Below are 17,740 nucleotides of genomic sequence, written 5' to 3'. Positions count from 1 at the left end.
AAAATGATATTGCACAGAAGTAAGTCGCTAGTTTCAATATGAATGAAAGGGAAGCTAAATCATCCTCATCACCCTAGTCATTGGCCACGGGACTTAAATGTATAATACTATTTATGAGTTTACAGATTGACGTGCCGTGATTTTACTAATTGTAGGTGTTAGACATTTTGTAAGGTGAGTATAAGAGTTGGTCGTAAAATTTATGTTTAAGTGGTGAACTCCTCTAATGGGGTGCGACGGGTAAAGTAAGTACCGGCAGGGAGACGATATCCGCTGGGGTACTTGCTGGCTTGAGCTTCAGCTCGAAAGAATCGAGTGAACGCGCTCATGGCATCGGAGTTGGACTCACGAGCCCGGGGCGGAAGGTCATGCCCTCGACGCCCGCCACGGTGACGATAACCTCGTCCACGGTGGGAAGATCTTTCTCGACGAGGACCAGAGGTCTGCTCGGAGGTGCGAAGGGGTACCGGGTCATCAACGACCATGTCGTTGGAATGGGGTCCGCGACCGATTAGGGGCATCGAAAGCAGAGAGATGGGAGAGGTATTGGTGGTGAGTGTAGCGGTACTGGGTGACCCGGCACGAGGTTTTATACTCTGCGGGTCGGACGTTCGGCTGGCCTCGGCTAAGTCGTTGAGTGGTAGATCAGATACACCATATACTAAGTTTTTCGCTTCGGCGAATGTACCAACGGTTGCGAGCTGTATATTGCTTTGATCGGGATGCAATTTCTTAGTAAGGTGCTTGATACCTGGAACTCCCAGAGCCTCTAAGTACTGAACGAGGGCCTCGAGTCGTGAAACAACGTGGTAAGGTAGCTAGACGTGGTCACCGGTCGTATAAACGACCTTGAATATGGCATCAGTACCCGCACCATGATGATCAGAGATGCGGGAGACTGACCATTCCTCGGGGGTACCAATATCCGAAATCTGTTGAAGCTGCCGACCCGGAAACCTTCGGTCGTCGTTCGGGACATGGAGGCGCAGTAGATGAGCGTGGAATGCAGGGTGGATGCCACGTTGTTTTAGTTCGCTTGGGAGATCTAATAAGAAAGTGTTATTCTTATAGTCTCAGGCGATTCGAAAAGGACCAATGTACTTGGGCGAGAGCTTTCGAGCGCGACCTTTGGGCAGGGATAAGTTTTCAGTGGAGAGGTAGACTAAATCTCCTTCGACGAAGGGGCTCTCTCTCCGTTTCGAGTTAGCGTTGGCAGTACTTTTGACGCGGGCGGCTATTATAGCGTCGTGAGCGTTCATGACGGCGTCTTTCATTCTTTGCAGGAACACGCGGACACCGGGGTACTCGGTCTTGGTATTCCAAATGAGAGGAGGTGGTAGCATGCCGTAGTTCAGTAAGAATGGGGGGTACCCGGTCGAGCTAGAGCAGGCCAAGTTCATGGCGAATTCAACGGCGGGTAGCTTGATAGCCCAGTCCCGCTGGTGAGGAGACACCAGGGTCCGTAACATCTGAGTCATCGTACGGTTAGCACGCTCGGTAGCACCATCAGACTGAGGGTGGAATGAAGAAGACATGCGAAGCTCTACACCAGTGAGTTGGTGGAGCCTCTGCCAAAAGGTGCTGGTGAACAGGGTGTTGTGGTCACTAACAATGTTAGTAGGCATTCCATGTAATTTGTATACTGAGTGGAACATGACCTCCGCGATATCTTTCGCTCGGTACGTTTGTTTCGTAGGGGCGAGGTGGACCATTGAGGTTAGGTGGTCGATGGCTACTAGAATCATGTCAAAGACGCCACTTAGCGTCTTGGATTCAGGGAGTGGACCTACAAAGTCAATGCCTATCGTTTCCCATGGACGAGTTGGGACGTCGAGTGTTTCCAGTAGTCCGTACGGTTGGTGGTTCGACGGCTTTGAGACTTGGCAGGTGGAGCACGAGTTGCAGTAAGACTGGACGTCCGTGGCAATAGACTTCCACCAGACGTTTTCTCTGAGGTACGAAAGGGTTTTGGATGGCCCTAGGTGTGCAAGTATGGAGTGGGCGTGGGATATCACAAGTTCTCTTATGCGTCTGGCGCCAATGGAGATGTCTGGGATGCATAGGATCCGCTTTTCTGAGTCCTTAAGGAATATGCGCCCATTACTCACTTCAAAGTTCTTATATGCTCCAGGGTTACTTAGGATTTTCTCAAAGAACTGGTCTTCAGAGTACCGGTTTACTATACTGGCATGTACATCAGTGGATGGATCACCTAACGTTATCGTTTCGGTGAGGATTGGTGGCGACTCTAGTAGGTTTGAGACGGAGTCTGATTGTACATTGATGTCGGCGCTGTTCACACAGCCGGGAGTTTCCGCACTTGCGTCATGGGTGACGTCACTTGATTCCATGCGGTTCTGGCCCAGGTCTTGCTCTATGACGTCATTGTTTGGTACCGGGACGCTTATGTGATCACTGGTCACGTTACTCTGTAGGTCCTTGTTTGTTCCTACTGGTGCGTCCTTCTCATTGTGCGATTCGCTAAGATGCTTGGGGTGTGTTGCAGGTAAGTGTCTTTGTTCTGTACTAGTGTGTACTGACCCGCCCTCCAGTGATGCTGGGGGTTTACCCAGTTTCAGTATCACTCGTCGTTGTGGCAGTTTCGCTGGTCCACCTCCAGTTGCTGTGTCCGCCGCAGGACGTGTTCCGTTCAGTGGGGCTTCTTGGTTCGTAGGGCTTTCGCCTTCCAGAGGTTCAGTGCCCGGCTGAGCAGAGGCGGAGCTGCCAGGGGGGTAATATGCGTACGGGTACGCTGGTGAGTCCTTCACTCCCCTCTTTGTCGCGGGTGGCACTGACTCTGGTCCGTTCCGGTTTGCAGGTCGTGACCGGTGGTTCCTGTTGGTGGGGGATTCCGTACCACCTATCACTCTCTGGGTCGCGATACGAGCTGAATGTTGCGCTTCGGTCGTGCCGAGGAACAATGGGGATCCAGTGTAGACGGGTGCAGTCACAAAATTAAGTAACAGGCCTCGAGGTATGTCTTCTTCCTCAACACTTACGTATTCGCTGGCTGACCTTACTGTACCCTTAGGTTCATTGCTGTAGATACGCGACAGTGCGTCCGCCAGCTCATTGTCTGCGCCAGGTACGTATATAATCTCAAAGTCGAATTCGCTGAGCGCCTCTAACCAGCGAGCTTGTCTAGGCGATAGCTTGGTCTGGGTGGATATCCACTCCAGACCCTTGTGATCTGTGTAAATGCGAAACCGGAACCCAATCAGAAGGTGCCGGAACCGTTTAAGTGATTCGACTATGGCTAACAATTCTTGCTCGTGCACAGGGTAATTCTGCTGCGCAGAATTGAATTTACCTGACCAGAAGGCTATAACAGCGGCGGACCGCCTGTCCGGGCCTTGGGATATCACACCACTGGCTCCCGTCAGAGACGCATCTGTGGTGAGGTTGACTGGTTGCGATCCGTTTATGGCTGAAGGTAGGTCTATCGCCTTTCTGCTAACGTTACGATGGGTTTCAACGCATGCCTTGACTAGGTCAAAGGCTCGTTGGTCAGTCGGTGTCCACATCCATCGCGTCGTTTGGGCGGCTACCTTGGAGAGATGTTGCATGTCAACACGCACTCCAGCACATCCTGACGCCAGGTACCCTACCGAGCCAATGAACTGCATCAGGAGTTCTTTGGATGTAGGTGTCTTCCAGTTGACGACCTTGTCTACTTTGTGCGGGTCGAGTCGGATGCCCGCGTCGTCGATAACGTGCCCTAGTATGTGCAGCTCGTCTTTGAAGAACTGGAGCTTGTGTTCCCCCAGGTAAAAGTTATTCTCTCTCAACGTATTAATGACAATCTTAACGTGCTTGACGTGTTCCTCAGGGCTATCGGAGTATATCACTATATCGTCGAGGTAGACGTCCATGAAGGCACCAATATAGGCGCCAAAAATATGGTTCATAAGAGACTGGTACGTGGCTCCAGCGTTGCAGTCTCCAATCTGCATAACGTGGCTGATCATGGTGCCGTCAGGAGTGGCGAAGAGACTCTTAGGTACGTCTTCTGGGACAATCCTAATTTGTTCATAGGCATCTTTGCCATCCAGTAGTGAGCGATAGGGGTGCAACGACACGTTGCGAAGGATAGTGTCAATATCGGGTAACGGGGACGCTAGCTTCCGAGTATTCTTGTTTCGCTGACGCGTGTCTAGGACAGTGCGCAGCTTCAAAGACCCGTCTTTCGTGGTCTTTTTCATCATGATCATGGGGACAGCGTTCGTCCCACTGAAGAACTCCCACCTGCCCGTTCGTACATAGTCATCTCGCTTCGCCCTCCATATTGGACGCAGGGCCTCAGGGCATCTGGACTGTCGCCAAGCGTACACCTGGTCATCGTGAATCAGCGGGATGACATGGTTGATTGCACGCAGGGGAGGCAAAGGTGTGTCGATAGCGTCCTTACAAATGTCCTTCGCGTACTCAAAGAGCTCCTTACGGTACGATTCAATTAGGTCCATATCTGGGCTGGAACCTTTGAGTTCGAGGACTTGTGTCTGTGCACCGCGGATAGGTAAGGGGTCTAAACTCCTTATCTTGATTTCCGGCAGGTTGAATCCCAGCAGTACTTGATGCTGGAACAGGAAGGGCATCCCTAGGATAACGTCATATGCCTCAAGATTGGCAATATCAAAGGTGCGGGGTCCAGAGATGTCTTGGTATATGAGGTTCACTGTAGTGTTAGCTTTGACTACACTTCGAGAGCCGGACACAGCCAACTGAAGGGGTATGGGCTTCTCCAGTAAGTCATATTTCAGTTTTAGTTGGTCTACTAACGTACTTGACACGAAGTCCGTTAGTGATCCGGAGTCCAGCAGTGCCCTGCATGGACGACCCTCGATCTGGACCATCACCACGAGCGCTCTCGGCAATATCCTAGAAGAACCTTTCGGCCTTGCGGATTGCCGTTGTAGGGATCTGATATCAGGTAGGTTCGTTGATGTACCACCGCAGAATAGCTTATCCGTGGTGTCACAGGGATTCTCGGATGTGATATCCTCGATCTCCTCTTCGGGACTAGTGAGTCTGTCATACTCTTCGTCAGAGGATTCACAACTTATAAGCCCCGGAGGTTCGTCCGTTTCATATCCGTGCTGGGGTGTTCCACTAGCGGTACCTCCCCAGGTTGGCTGAAAGCTGGACTTGGTGCGTATTAAGTCGGAGTAATTGTGAATCTTCAGACTAACTAACCATGCTACTATATCAAAGGAGGGATCGCGCAACTGATCATAGTAGACAATGTAATCATCGTAGTTGTGTTTGTCGCTGAGGAGGTAGGTGTCCACACCACCATGAATGGATAGACTGAACCGGTCTTTTCCATAGGCGTCATAGATCGCGTCATGGAGTTCGTCGGTTGGTAGGGGCACGGCTGACCTTAGTGTAGCTAGCACATTTGCGATTACGGCGAGGCGTTCAGCACCGGTAGGACCAAAGTCTTCTCCTACGCCAACGGCCATACCATATAGGCCTTGGGCCACGCCCTCCTCTATCGCAACGGCTCTGATATCGGCATCAGAGATTCCAACAGCGTTGGCTCGCAGGCTTGTTGTTCTGGGTCCCAGCCTATATGGAAGCTTGTGTCTCTTTGGGCAATCCTTAGCAAGGTGGCCCTTCTGCTCGCACTCAAAGCACTGATCATTGTCACGTAAGCGTTTAATAGCATCTGAGCTCTTTTTTGGCTGACTACGGTTATCCCTAGGCCTTTGACCTCTTGGGTGCTCGTTCTTACTCCTGGGTGGCCTATCACCAGCGGCCTGGACAGCATTGGCTGAGAGTGAGTGGGTTCTGTCATGTCGGTTAGGACGTTTGTGCTCACGCCGGTCGTGGTTATCAGTCCGTTGGTTCCAACTGACAATGCTAGCTACTGCTGTTGGGTTCAGGGCCAGAAGAGCGTTAGGATCGTGCGAGTTGGCCAGGAAGGCTCGTTCCGTCCGTATCGCTCTCTCCTCCAGTGTTTCAAGGTCTATCGAATTAGGTTCATATCCCTTGTCTACCAAGGCTGCTCTGAGATATGGCTTACAATGTACCCAGAATTGGAGTACGATGTCACGCTCGCGAATGTCACCAGCAGTGTCCGCGAGGTCTCGGAGTCGTCTAAGATAGTCCTTCACGGTATGCTTAACGTCCTGCTTACATTCGAAAAATCTCTGACGTTGTTGCATCCTGAAGTCAGACGGAAATACGTAGTCAAATAATTCTTCGAAGAATTCGGTCAGTGAGTATTTCTTTTCGAGGTCCAGAACGTCGCGCTCATAGAAACGGTATGCTTGTCCTCCCAGGTACTTCCCAAGGAGATTGAGGGTTTGACCTGTAGTAAGTCTGGCACGCTTTTTCCAGTCTCTGGTTTCTCTGACCCACTTCTTGAACGTTATGATGTTAGCTTCCCCATTATAGGTGAACGGGGGTTCGTTTTTAATGAATCCTTGCTGGTACTTGAGCAAGGTAAGTTTTGACCGATACTTCCGTCGTGCTACGCGTTTAAATTGCTTAGTATCAGGCGAATCGCTCTCATGGTCCGATTCCGGCTCTTGGGCCAGGAAGTCTGCCCCAAACTCGTTATCGGATGAGTCCTCTTTCAAGGTATGCCTTTTCTTCGTTGACGCTGTCTTAGATGGCTGATCAAGGTCACTCTCAGTCGACGATCGTTCGCCGTCGTCGTCCGATGAAGGAGGCTCGGGGTCACCAGGATCATGACCTTGTTTGGACGCCCCGGTCATAGCTCGTTTGACGGAGCTTTCAGTAGGTAAAAGCGACGACGCGCGTTGGTAGCGGAGGTTGTTGGTCTGCTCACTCTTGATTTTGACGGTCTTTGGGGCTGACTTGGCCTCGGTTGCCTTTTGGGAATCGTCTTCACCCTGGATACTGACTTTTGGGGCGCGGTGAGCCTCTTTTACTTTCTGATTAGCTTTGTTTTCACGTAACTGACTTAGGCACACGAGCCTTTCGAGGTCACGGATATGCTCTTTGAGAGCGTCTATCTCATCTAGGTCATCAGTCGGTCCTCCCTCGTTGTCGTATAACGTGGAGGGCCTTACGGCTGATTTTCCTTTTAGTTGAGCAGGGATGCGCGGGCTTGGTGTGTCTGTCCCTATGGTCTTGTCCTGCCAGTTGTTCTTGAGGTCAGGAACATCTCCAAGATCATCATTGATGGGGAGATCAGCCCACGAGGGCATTTCATTCAATCTGTCACTATCTAGCTCGTCGTGACGTCTGTACTGGTACCTAAGGCTATCTAGTAGTCCTATCTGAGGGTACCTGCGCTCCTGCTCACTGTGTTGAGCCAAGGGCGGGCTGATGCTCATCGCGACTGAGCCTAGTCCATCACCATCTTCTGGTGAGTCTTTTAGTTCGTTCCCGCCGTTATCCAATAACGGGGTACTTAGGGCAGTGGGGACACTAGGTGTCCTGCCATCAATGACAGCGCCAGCAAGGTCAGGCCCAGTCTGACTTGTTGGTTCGCCGGAGGGAGGCTCAGCGCGAACGCTGTCACTCCTCTCTAACCCGGAGACAGATACGTCGTCCAGGTTCCAGGCGCTCTCGACACCCAGTTCGAGAGCGCCGGCATCCACACTCTCTTCACTCGTTGGAAGCGAGGTCAGAGGGGATAAGTTGTCTGGTGCGCTTGCAGACATTTTTAACTCGAGTTCGAAGTTTTTCTGAGATATCTTGAAGGTGTTAGCGAGGAATAGAAGAGTCGGAGCGTTGGAGGGTGATCAGTCCTCTGTGCAGCGACCGTAGTTGGGCGGAAGGGGAAGGGGGCTTAGTATTCGAAGTTCAAAATATGTGATGTCTAGAAAGACGTTCACACGAGAAGTTGACTTATAAAGCAACTTAGAGTCCAGCAGAGAGAACTGTTAGAACTAAGCTTGTTGCTTCGGGGAAAGGATCAACTACCCTAACAGTAGTTCTACGCGAGTTTAAGTACTGTAGGGTATAGAAAACTATGGAACTGGATAGAAGGAAAATAAAGATGAGTAAGGAGAAAATGTGACGACGAGAATATTAGAGGTAGCAACCAATATTCGATGTCGACTTGTTTACGAGTGTAACACCATCTGCCTCAAGCCTGGCCATGGATGTCGGTAAACAAGCACTCTTAAGTGTTGTCCGTCTAATATAAGTAAACCCTCATGTACAACCTCAAATTCATGGTACTGCGGAGCAGGTGGGAAGGGCAGCTTGAAGGGTAGCGGATCTCAACTGATAAATGACCTGGGGATCCAACTGATAATATTGAGCAGCGAGAGGTCTCACAAGTCTAGACTCTAAGTAAATTGAAGGTCGACGATCTAGCTACATCATACAGCGTTTACTCTTACATCTCGATGACTTCAAGCTCATCCGTATCATTCTAGAGAAATAATGAGGGATAAACAATGAGTATGTCGCACTTCCTTGGAAAATGATAGGAACCTACAGGGTCTATATCTAAATGTTCTTTGAACAAATAAATCTTGTCTTGATCGAGCCATATCTCGGCAAACTCGCCAAATTCGAATGTTCTGTCCGACACGACTTCGACATAGGGCAGGAATGTCGTCAAGTATTCCCCAGACTCACAGTTGTATACTGTGGATGGTTCGTCAACCAGTCTTCCTAGGCCTTGCTGGTGACGCCTAACAGCTGATGGGCTGAAATCCATCATGTGTAGCCTGTATTCATCATCCGAGTTTGTCGCGCCAGCTGCAGGGAATGGATTTAAAGCTCGACTCCCACTGACGCCAAGTCTGCATGGAAAATCGTGCAGAAAGATACGAACATTTGAAGGACCCCAATATATCCACGGTATTATTGGCGACATTCCTTCCGAGTCAAAAAAGTCATCGAAGAAAATCGTGGTGGAAATAACGAAGTCGAGACCTGAAGGATGTGAAACAAGAGAGAGTACTCGATACTTAGGGTCTGAGACCCATGTTACTTGCTGAGCTTGTTTCTCCGGGTGTGAGCTACATGCAATATCGCTCGTCGGAGTACAGCACTTTAGGTTGAACACTGATGCAGGCAACAAGAAGCGCGCCAGCAACTGCGGTGGCCGAGACATGTCCTCAATTAAATAGAGCTCTAAATTGTCGCTGATAATCAAAAATCTATCGTTCCCGAGGAAGCAGAAGTCGATTGGCCTGTCGGAATCTAGATCTAGTGTAGTTGAGCCACTGAGCATGCTCTAATTCGAGTCAACTGTCAAGTCTTTCAGCTAATTCTGGCTAATACTCACATTGGACGAAGTCGAGTGTTGCCAGTCCCAGATATGTAAGCACCACTTGGAGTAGACTGATGAACCTATAACATCAAACAGTGGTGCGAAGCGAAGGAAAGCGATATACTTCTCAAAACCCTCGAGTTTCGAACACCATCTTACAAAGTTCTCACGTCCTTCTGGAAGCCACAAGTCGGACATAAACAATGTTCGTCCAGCAGCTTGCGGGTGGACACCATCTCCATCCAGGGTAAGAAGCTCGATATAGGACTCCTCATCATATGGATAATTATCACCACTAATGGCATAGGCGATGGCGAGTAGATTTTGCGCTGGGTCCATGAAAACATCGATGTCGCTGGTGTTAGAAACAGCACAAAGCGAACCTGGAGAGAAATCACGTTCGATGGTTTCTTGTGAGGGTTTTGGTAGTACTGGAAAGATTCTGACAGAATCTATTCTTGGGTTCCAGAAACAAGCATGCCCATTAGTGATATACGTTGCTGTGAACCAGTGGAATTTTTCTGGTATGGAGATTGTTTCGAAAGAATGGAGATCAAATTTGAACCATGCGCTAGCGTTTTCCCTAAGGAGTTTTAGGCGCTCTGCAACAGGGATGTGATTGTTGGAAACAGGAAGTAGTCGTTGGCTACCGAGTTCAATGGCGTACTGAAGCCCAGAGGATGACTCGGACATGGATATGTGGCGAAGGGCCTTGCATGACTGCCAGACGATCGCCAGTATCGGAGTCCATTTAAGACGATGGATCGACAGCAGTTAGAAATTTAATAGTAACTCACAGATGTACAACGAAGGATATCTCGCCAAGGAAGGAAGCTCAGAATGTAAGTGAGCAGTTCTTCAGGAAGGGACAGTAACCCTGCTTTGGCTTTCATTTTCAGCTTTGTCCACTGTCTTGCCATAAGTTGAGACTCGATGTCAGCATTATGGGACGAAAAACTGACCAGAATTTAAGTCGTCGATAGCGGACTCGAGTAGTAGCCTGGAAAACATCTCTATCACGTCGAGACCGCTCTGCTTAAATATTTGTACGACCAAGAAACGAAAGAACAAAGATATCGCGAATAAAAACTGCAGCGGCTCAATGGTGACTATAGACTGACTTGATCACAAAGTGGCAGTAACTTACATCGACAAATGCAATGAAGAGTTGCCAGTCACCATGTGACTGATCAAAGGTGTGATTATAAAAGGTGGTGGCGTAGTGAACCAATCAATCAACTTCGTTTATCAGCTGAGTACTGGTAATTAGCATTTGACTAGCTCAGGCTAGTAAATCAGTGCTTCAGCGACATGGTCAATTCACTTGAAGTTCCGCCATACCTCCTCCAACCGCTCATCCCTAGAATCATTGCAGGGACTGTTACTTGTGCGCAGGCATTTGGTGCGTGAACGACCATGGGTCACTTGACAACTATTTTCTTTCGTTGCCTCCTTAGTCTCCCTATCATTCAAGAACCGGTGCTAACACCAAGTACAGGGTCCGAAATATATGTTGGCTGCTCGAATGGTGAGCTCCTGCGCTACGCCCTCCAGCCAGATGCGGATCCCACCAAGGTCGGTACCAACGTCTGCAACAGCCTTCTCATTCATCGCCCTATAGATTTTATCATTTTCATGCATTCCACCTTTAGATTACTCTCTTCTTTTTCTCCTCTTTCACAACTCAAGCCTGCGACACCACGCTAACATAGCCCAGCTAGACGCTTACGCTTTGCTCTCGCAACAGAGCCATCCTTCGGGCAAGCAGATCGACGAGCTCATCCTCGTACCTTGTATCGCGAGAGTGCTGATATTATGTGGTGCGTTATCCTCTCATCCGTGAGTGCTTGATCTAGGGCGTGCAGCTTATTGTGTTGTGAAAATTTGAGATGCTGTTCGCTCTACACCGTACTTTCTTCTACATATTCAGTCGCTAAACATGAACTAATATACTTCTTCAGACCGTCAATTACATATATACACCCTCCCTTCGCTTGATCTTGTTCCAAACACTAAACCCGTCCGCAATGTTGAGGCTCTCGCAGTCGACCATAATCACCTTCAGCGCCCCGCCGCGACCTCGCTTACCACTAGAGCCACTTCCACGTCAACAAATTTTCCTACTGAACGAGGGAAAATTGATGCCATTGACCTCTGTGTTATAAAACGCAGTACTATTGCCATGTATAGTTTGGGCGAGGAGAAGTTATCATTCACCAGGGTTGGTGTTCCATCTTTCTTTTGCTTATAAGCTGATGCCCATTTATTCTTCCTTAGGAAATCCCTTTCCGATCTGGATCCCTCCGTGCTCAGCGTTCAGGGCGCCACCTATGCATTGCGACCGCAGATATTTACAGTGTAATTGATCTTGTAACTGCACAAATGTTTGAATTGCTTCCAGTGACACAAGTCGAGGTCACGGCGGGGTAAGTTGAATAGGACATTGCCTTTCATCTCCTTACTGACTCTTACTGACTCGGCTAACAGTACGATTAAACCACATATCGTTGTCATATCTCCATCTGAGTTCCTTTTACTGAGCTGGACGGGCGGGAGCACACTTGGTCTGTTCGTCACGGGCGATGGTGATCCCGTACGTGGAACACTTGAGTGGCCAGCGTATCCGGTGTCTGTGTGTGAGTGATATCTTATGTGAATCTCTTTCGTGTTGCTAGCTCGAATTCGCTAATTCTCCACCACCTTTCGACTTTCTCAGTGGTGCATAAATTACTTTCATTTTATTTATCACTTCGCAATTTGTTTTCGAGTTCTAAGACTAATTACCGTGGATGAACCTGTCTAGGTCTCGACTATCCCTACCTAACAACACTTCTGCCAAATGGCACAATCGAAGTGCACAGCGTTGAAACTCAGACGATTACCCAAGTCATTCCAGCGCCCGATTTTGGTGAAGGAGGGAAGCCAGGCTTGGTCTCTTGTCTTGCTGGTTATGCAGCGCCCTCCTCTGAGTGTAGAGACAAGATGAGGAAAGTGAAAGTTGGGTTGGTGCGCAGTGGGGAAGTGGGGCTGAAGATGGACGACGATAAGGTCCATGAAAGCCAGAACGAAGAAGTAGAGGAAGAGAAAGATGCGGATTCTGTTCGAACTAAGAAGCGAACACGCATAGTGTTTGAAGACAACGATGATTCAACAGAGGTTCCTAGTGTGTCTATATGACCGACCTGATTGGTACGCGGGTCCCTTGACTGTCAGGATTTTGACTAGTCGGTACGGGTTGGGCTGCTCACAATTGTACACTAGTTGTGAAACGTGTTTCGCAGGCATTTGAGCTCTGTTTGGGCCAAAAGTAACATCAGAGCATCCACCTCATCTTAGATTGTCGGTTAAAGTACGATACTTCTCTACCTCTTCCTCGACAGACTAGCAAGTTGAATGGATGCGAGTTGGTGTTTCAAAACAGCAATCAACGTCTCGGCTTCTCGGACCTCCTATTTTTCCCTTGTCATTACTGCGAGGCATCACTCAACAATTACGATCATGATCACGTACCGGCAATTGCACTTGTTAGTTTCAACCTTTACAACAACGGTGTTCTCACCCAAGCGCTTCTTGTCCGCCTCCTGTGAATGTTTGTCTTCTGCTACTGCGCGGTTCGCATAGTTGGTAACCGCTCTGAGAAAACCAGATGCAGAGACTTCAGCCTAGTATAAATTAGAGCACATACATGATTGGCAGCACTCCAGAACGCGTCTGTCATGTGACCGTATTGACCCGCGCGTCTGTTGATGTCTATTTGCTACCGACGCGTTCCCGTAAATGAATGACATCGTACTTCTTCACTAGCCTAACTGCTAACATCACGCAACCGAAGGCTATCGTCACATCTGCTATTTTCCGCCATCCCTGCGCGTCTATTGTTATCATCATACCTAATTGCTACATAGTAATGCCTTATTTCACTGGCGTGCACGATGCCTCGGACCTTCTAGCGGACGCGAGACACGAACCATACACAGATATTCCTCTATCCTCGGAAGAGCCAGATGTTTTGATCTCTCCGCCACGCTCTCCTAGTAGACTTGACTTCTTTCATGAAGAAGGCGGCGCTGTCGGTTGCTCTGAATCAGATGCAGACGCAGAACTGCCGATTTCGAGGGTCAAGTGGGCACGCAACCTCTTCCGTAGCGGCCCGGCACTCGCGAAATTTAGGGAGGAGGAGGACGGCGGCGACGAGCCTCTCATGGGTCCACCAATCCTCCACGTGAATGACCACAGCACCAATTCCCAGACAAACTTCGAAGACGAGCTCCAATGCGTCCCATTCTCACCTTCACTTCAGACAGTCACCATGGAGCCATTGGCACCAGAGCCTGTTCGCCATGCGACGCTTCCACAAGAAACAAAGGTGCAAAATCCAACTCCTGTGTCACGTCCCTACTCGCAGCGTCTGAACTACCCCCACCGCGGATTTTCACGGAGTGCTTTGTTGCATCAAAAGTCTTTCTGGACAGCACGCCATGACGAATGGTTGGAATGGCAGGCCAAAGAAGTGAAACGGCGAATAGACCACACTATATGCGCACAAGACCCTGGAGGCGCATATACTGGCATCACGCTCATGGATGGTCAGGAAGTCTCTGGGCTGCCATCGCAAATCCGCGTGCCTCTATCTGGCTTGGAGCGTGACTTTGAGGGGTATGCATCGAGAGACTTTGTCCAGGACTCGAACGCGCCGATCTACCCTCGTGTGGGCGATATCTCTGCGCTTCGTGATCCGTACTCTGCCAATGTCGACCGGTGCTTCTTCAGGTTTCCGCTGTGGACCATTCACAAGACGCTCTACGTGTTCGACATGTATCAAAGGGCAACCAATATTTCCGACCAGATACAAGGTTCTGCATCTTCGGGAAGCTTGCAGTCGTCGACTGGTTCATCGACATGCGGTGATGGGGACATAACCCTTGTTGCTGACGATGAACCACCCTTCGAGAAACAAACGCTTGACAACGGGCCTCATCAAGAATGTCTATCGTCTAGAACTCCAAAAATATCTCCCGCGTGTACATGGGAGGCTATTCGCGCCTGGGAGCTGAACTGGTACGCTCGCTGGGAGCTACTCATTGGTCTCGTACAGCGCGACCAAGCCCTCCGGCAGGCAGCGCCGCTTTCGCCGTCGACACCCGGGTTCGTAGATGAAGACCTTTTACCGCCAAAAGAACTACTGGAACCCTTCACCCTGAAAGCTCCCACACCGATTTTCCTCTTTGCTGGCGAAGATGGAGAGGGGGATAGCGGAGACGAAGAAGACGATTATGGTACCTTGGTTGCAAACCCGGTTTACAACATTGACGAGACGTTCAAGGAGGGGTATCACCGTGCAGTAAATTTTTTCACCAAAGATCGAGAGTTGAAAAGAGAGCGCCGGCTTCGAACACTGTCTGGGTAGAAAGTCGAGGATGGTCGTCCGCATGGAAGTCAACGAGGTTGGGAATATTTTCACCTTATGTACAGCTCCCTAGTTTTGTCGATCCATGCTATATTCCGATGCCCCGATGAGTTCATACTCAAGACACCCTGAATGGTAAAACTTCATCTGGGTACCGGTGGAATACGATACATCTGTTGCCACTACTATATGAAGGCTGAGACCTTCACTACTGATAGTAATACTGGCCTACTATAGTCTCTTCTAATTAAACACGTTGGCATTGAATGTCCTGATAGAGTGAAGACAATAGATGAATGTGTATATATAAGGGGATTGATACCAGGGTGGCAAAGGAAATGTTCGTTACATAAGGACTGATGGGGGTGTATGTGATTGTCACTGATCTTGGGGTATGCTGTGAATGACGAGTGATGAAATTGGTTGACTCGGAGGGGTATATGTCTTGCTACAACAAGCTACTTCATGTATCCACGTCCCTCCCCCTCTGATTCAGAAGTGTTTGGGTACGAGCGCGAGGGGAATTGAGAGCGTCTGTGAGGCTTCCCGGGCCAGGACGGGCTATGGTTCATGTGCCATTCGCGTGATCTGCGCTGCCTGCGGCTCTGCACGATCTCTGGTGCTGCAGCTCGCAAGGCACTCAATTCCTCATTCGACAACTTTGATAGAGGCGATGATGCTAATAGCAGCAAGTCTGAAGGCGTGTAGATGAGCACTGTGACGTGGTCAGTATTAGGTATTCATAACTCGAGAAGATACTCACGACTATCATGAGGCAAGGGTGACAATGAGTGCGCTGGTGAGGAAGAGACGCTTGATGAGCTGGCTGAACTCGGTGAAGGTGCCCGTCGGTGTACAGGGATGTAGAGTCCTGAAGATGACGACATCACTGATATGGCAAGGGAAGCGGGAAGACTTGGTAGATGACTGGACGAGTGAGACTGTGCTGATCATGTCGGCTCAAACAAGGTCTTATATATACACAGGAACATCCTGAGGAAACTGCGCATGCATGGGCCCCTCGGCAGCTGGTTATTGTGTGTGGCGGATGTCGTGGCGGGAAACAGCAGTGGTGAGTCATCAACTTGGACCGCTGCGTCAGCTATTTGTGGCCTCCTGGAAGGTCGTGGAAGGTCGTACAAATGACGCGAAAATACGACGTTCGCCATCGGAGCCCTACGTTATGTATTCGTCAGTGATAGACGTGTTACCCGGGCCGAAGCTTGTGTGATTGTTAATGATCACCTGATCGAACTCGAGTGGCTTGACTTTCCGTATTTGTAGATCACTGTTTAGAGCCATGGGTAGCTTGGATGCAGCTTGGCATATGGGGACTAGATAAGGCCGGAAGCAACGTTGTCCCACAGGTACATGGCCTTCAATGCTGCGCTTTGAAAGAGGCCTTTAGTAATCCTGGCACCGCGGAGCCTATCAGCAGGATGGAGAGCCTTTTGTCAATTTAGAAGGCTCAATGCAACATTTGCTTTTGTAGTTCGACTGATGGAATATATGAACGTCCTAAATTCAAGTTGCGAGCGACATTCTTGTTCACCATCTGTATTTTTCCGAACTCCGAGTCATTGCAATTGTAGTCGGCAGTCAAATTTCTTCCGTCCGTAACCCGATCTATTCTGTAGCTTAATAGCGACACCGGTCTGAGGCAAATCCGCCAATACATCGATCATGAGTTAGTTTATCTGGTGAAGAATGTACTCACGCCCCAACAATCACAATCCCGACGACATCGGCTTGGCTTGGCTTTTGTCAAGGATCTCCTCGGCATCAGTAATAGAGCCGACAGCCTCAGCAGTATGGTTGTCTCCGGCAGCTTGTTTGACTGCCTGTGAAAACGGTGCCTACTAAGTTGGGTGGCTTTTAGGCGGGTAGCACCGCTGGAGAAGTCGGGAAAGTAAACTCTGTGCTCGACAAGAATACCAGCAAGTTCCTCGACACATCAGTCAGATCAAGCAAAGAACATGAAAATACTTCAGAAGTGGTATATTTTCAAGCATAGTCACCCACAACCTCGAAACTCAACGAATGTTCTCGAAGCTTCCGCCGTATTCGTCTGTGTGCGTGTTATTCATAGCACTCAAGAAAGAGAACAGCAGATAGCTGTGAGCATTGTGAGTTTCAATGACGTCAGTGCCAGCGATTGCCTCGATCTGCGTCTTCGATAGCTCCTTAGGCACCAGGGAGGCGTCATCGAAAGACGCTCCTATACATTCCCTGACTATAGTCTGGACGTGAGATGACCGTCGTCTGCAGAATATTAAACAGTGAAGATAGCTGCGTGACATTAGGGTCATTAGGAGAGCCTTCATCGTGTCAGTGATCAACATGATGACTCACGAAGATACGATTGTGTGTGAAATATCGCCCCCATAATCTTGATAGGCGGTGATAATATTAGTATAGGAGCTGAGAGTCAAAAGTTTGCTCGACCAAGGTAAGGTTGGCGAGTGCATGCTTGTTTGCTGGAGTCTACATGTCGAGAAGTAAATAATTGTGTGCGCGGAACGCCTTCCATGTCTTCCAGGCGATATATACAACTGGTGTCCACCCAATGTTGTGTCGGGTCGAGTTCACTGATTCAGCGTGATTCTTAATGAGATGCAATGGAAAGAACTTGAAGCTTTCTAGCGATTACGAAGGGCTTCAATAAAGAAACGTGGTGGCTACAAATACAAGAAAATAACACATTATCTTTGCCACGTAAAAGCGGGAGGTCAAACTAGAAAGAATATTGCATACCACATAGATTACTCCCATCCTTTCCACTACGTTCCTTTCAACCGGTTCGGACACAAGCATAAACCCTCGATTTCGGGAAGATGACACTCCACAAAGGAGTTCGAGAAACAAAAAATTGGAAATGGAACCAGCCCAAGAGTAGTCTGAATCGAGTTTCACGATCCACGAAGGATACGCGAGCCACGAAGTGAACTCAAGGACAAACCAGTGCCATCGTGTATATCCCTCATACGCAAGGAGAGTGAGTAGAACTAACATTGTAGCATTGGGTCATCTCCAGCCGCAAGATGTTCACGAAACTCGGCGTATGATATGCTTGCAGCGAGCGGAGACCCTCGTCGGTAGGGTAGGCACTGTAGGAAGATACCTCGACA

The 17,740-nt window shown here is 49.3% G+C and overlaps 4 protein-coding genes across 4 annotated transcripts; 2 read left to right on the top strand and 2 right to left on the bottom strand.

The window, feature by feature from the left end:
• Positions 1 to 8,297: 8,297 nt before the first annotated feature.
• F5891DRAFT_117257 (uncharacterized protein) lies at positions 8,298 to 10,408 on the bottom strand. Its single transcript, XM_041365597.1, has 5 exons — positions 10,168 to 10,408; positions 10,003 to 10,113; positions 9,221 to 9,925; positions 8,423 to 9,169; positions 8,298 to 8,356 (listed from the first exon to the last, which is right to left on the bottom strand). The coding sequence occupies exons 2-5, from the start codon at positions 10,096 to 10,098 to the stop codon at positions 8,321 to 8,323; spliced, it is 1,584 nt and encodes a 527-aa protein (XP_041228695.1). The 5' UTR covers positions 10,099 to 10,113; positions 10,168 to 10,408; the 3' UTR covers positions 8,298 to 8,320.
• A 108-nt stretch (positions 10,409 to 10,516) lies between these two features.
• On the top strand, positions 10,517 to 12,382 carry F5891DRAFT_1185752 (CNH domain-containing protein; the record flags this gene model as incomplete). The annotated part of the gene is made up of 7 exons (XM_041366590.1): positions 10,517 to 10,607; positions 10,704 to 10,780; positions 10,827 to 11,025; positions 11,167 to 11,426; positions 11,483 to 11,631; positions 11,693 to 11,841; positions 12,009 to 12,382. 7 exons carry the CDS (start codon positions 10,517 to 10,519, stop codon positions 12,380 to 12,382), a joined length of 1,299 nt encoding a protein of 432 aa, XP_041228694.1.
• A 634-nt stretch (positions 12,383 to 13,016) lies between these two features.
• Positions 13,017 to 14,982, top strand: F5891DRAFT_117136 (uncharacterized protein). Its single transcript, XM_041365541.1, has one exon. The coding sequence runs from the start codon at positions 13,113 to 13,115 to the stop codon at positions 14,610 to 14,612; it is 1,500 nt and encodes a 499-aa protein (XP_041228693.1). The 5' UTR covers positions 13,017 to 13,112; the 3' UTR covers positions 14,613 to 14,982.
• A 1,498-nt stretch (positions 14,983 to 16,480) lies between these two features.
• Positions 16,481 to 17,185, bottom strand: F5891DRAFT_117089 (uncharacterized protein). Its single transcript, XM_041365521.1, has 2 exons — positions 16,965 to 17,185; positions 16,481 to 16,901 (listed from the first exon to the last, which is right to left on the bottom strand). Exons 1-2 carry the CDS (start codon positions 17,078 to 17,080, stop codon positions 16,646 to 16,648), a joined length of 372 nt encoding a protein of 123 aa, XP_041228692.1. The 5' UTR covers positions 17,081 to 17,185; the 3' UTR covers positions 16,481 to 16,645.
• Positions 17,186 to 17,740: the final 555 nt, after the last annotated feature.

This window comes from Suillus fuscotomentosus (genome assembly GCF_016647785.1).
Source record: "Suillus fuscotomentosus strain FC203 chromosome Unknown F5891scaffold_14, whole genome shotgun sequence".
Taxonomy (NCBI): Eukaryota; Fungi; Basidiomycota; class Agaricomycetes; order Boletales; family Suillaceae; genus Suillus; species Suillus fuscotomentosus.
Note: the sequence above shows the minus strand (reverse complement) of the source record. Positions and strands in the feature narration are given on the sequence as shown.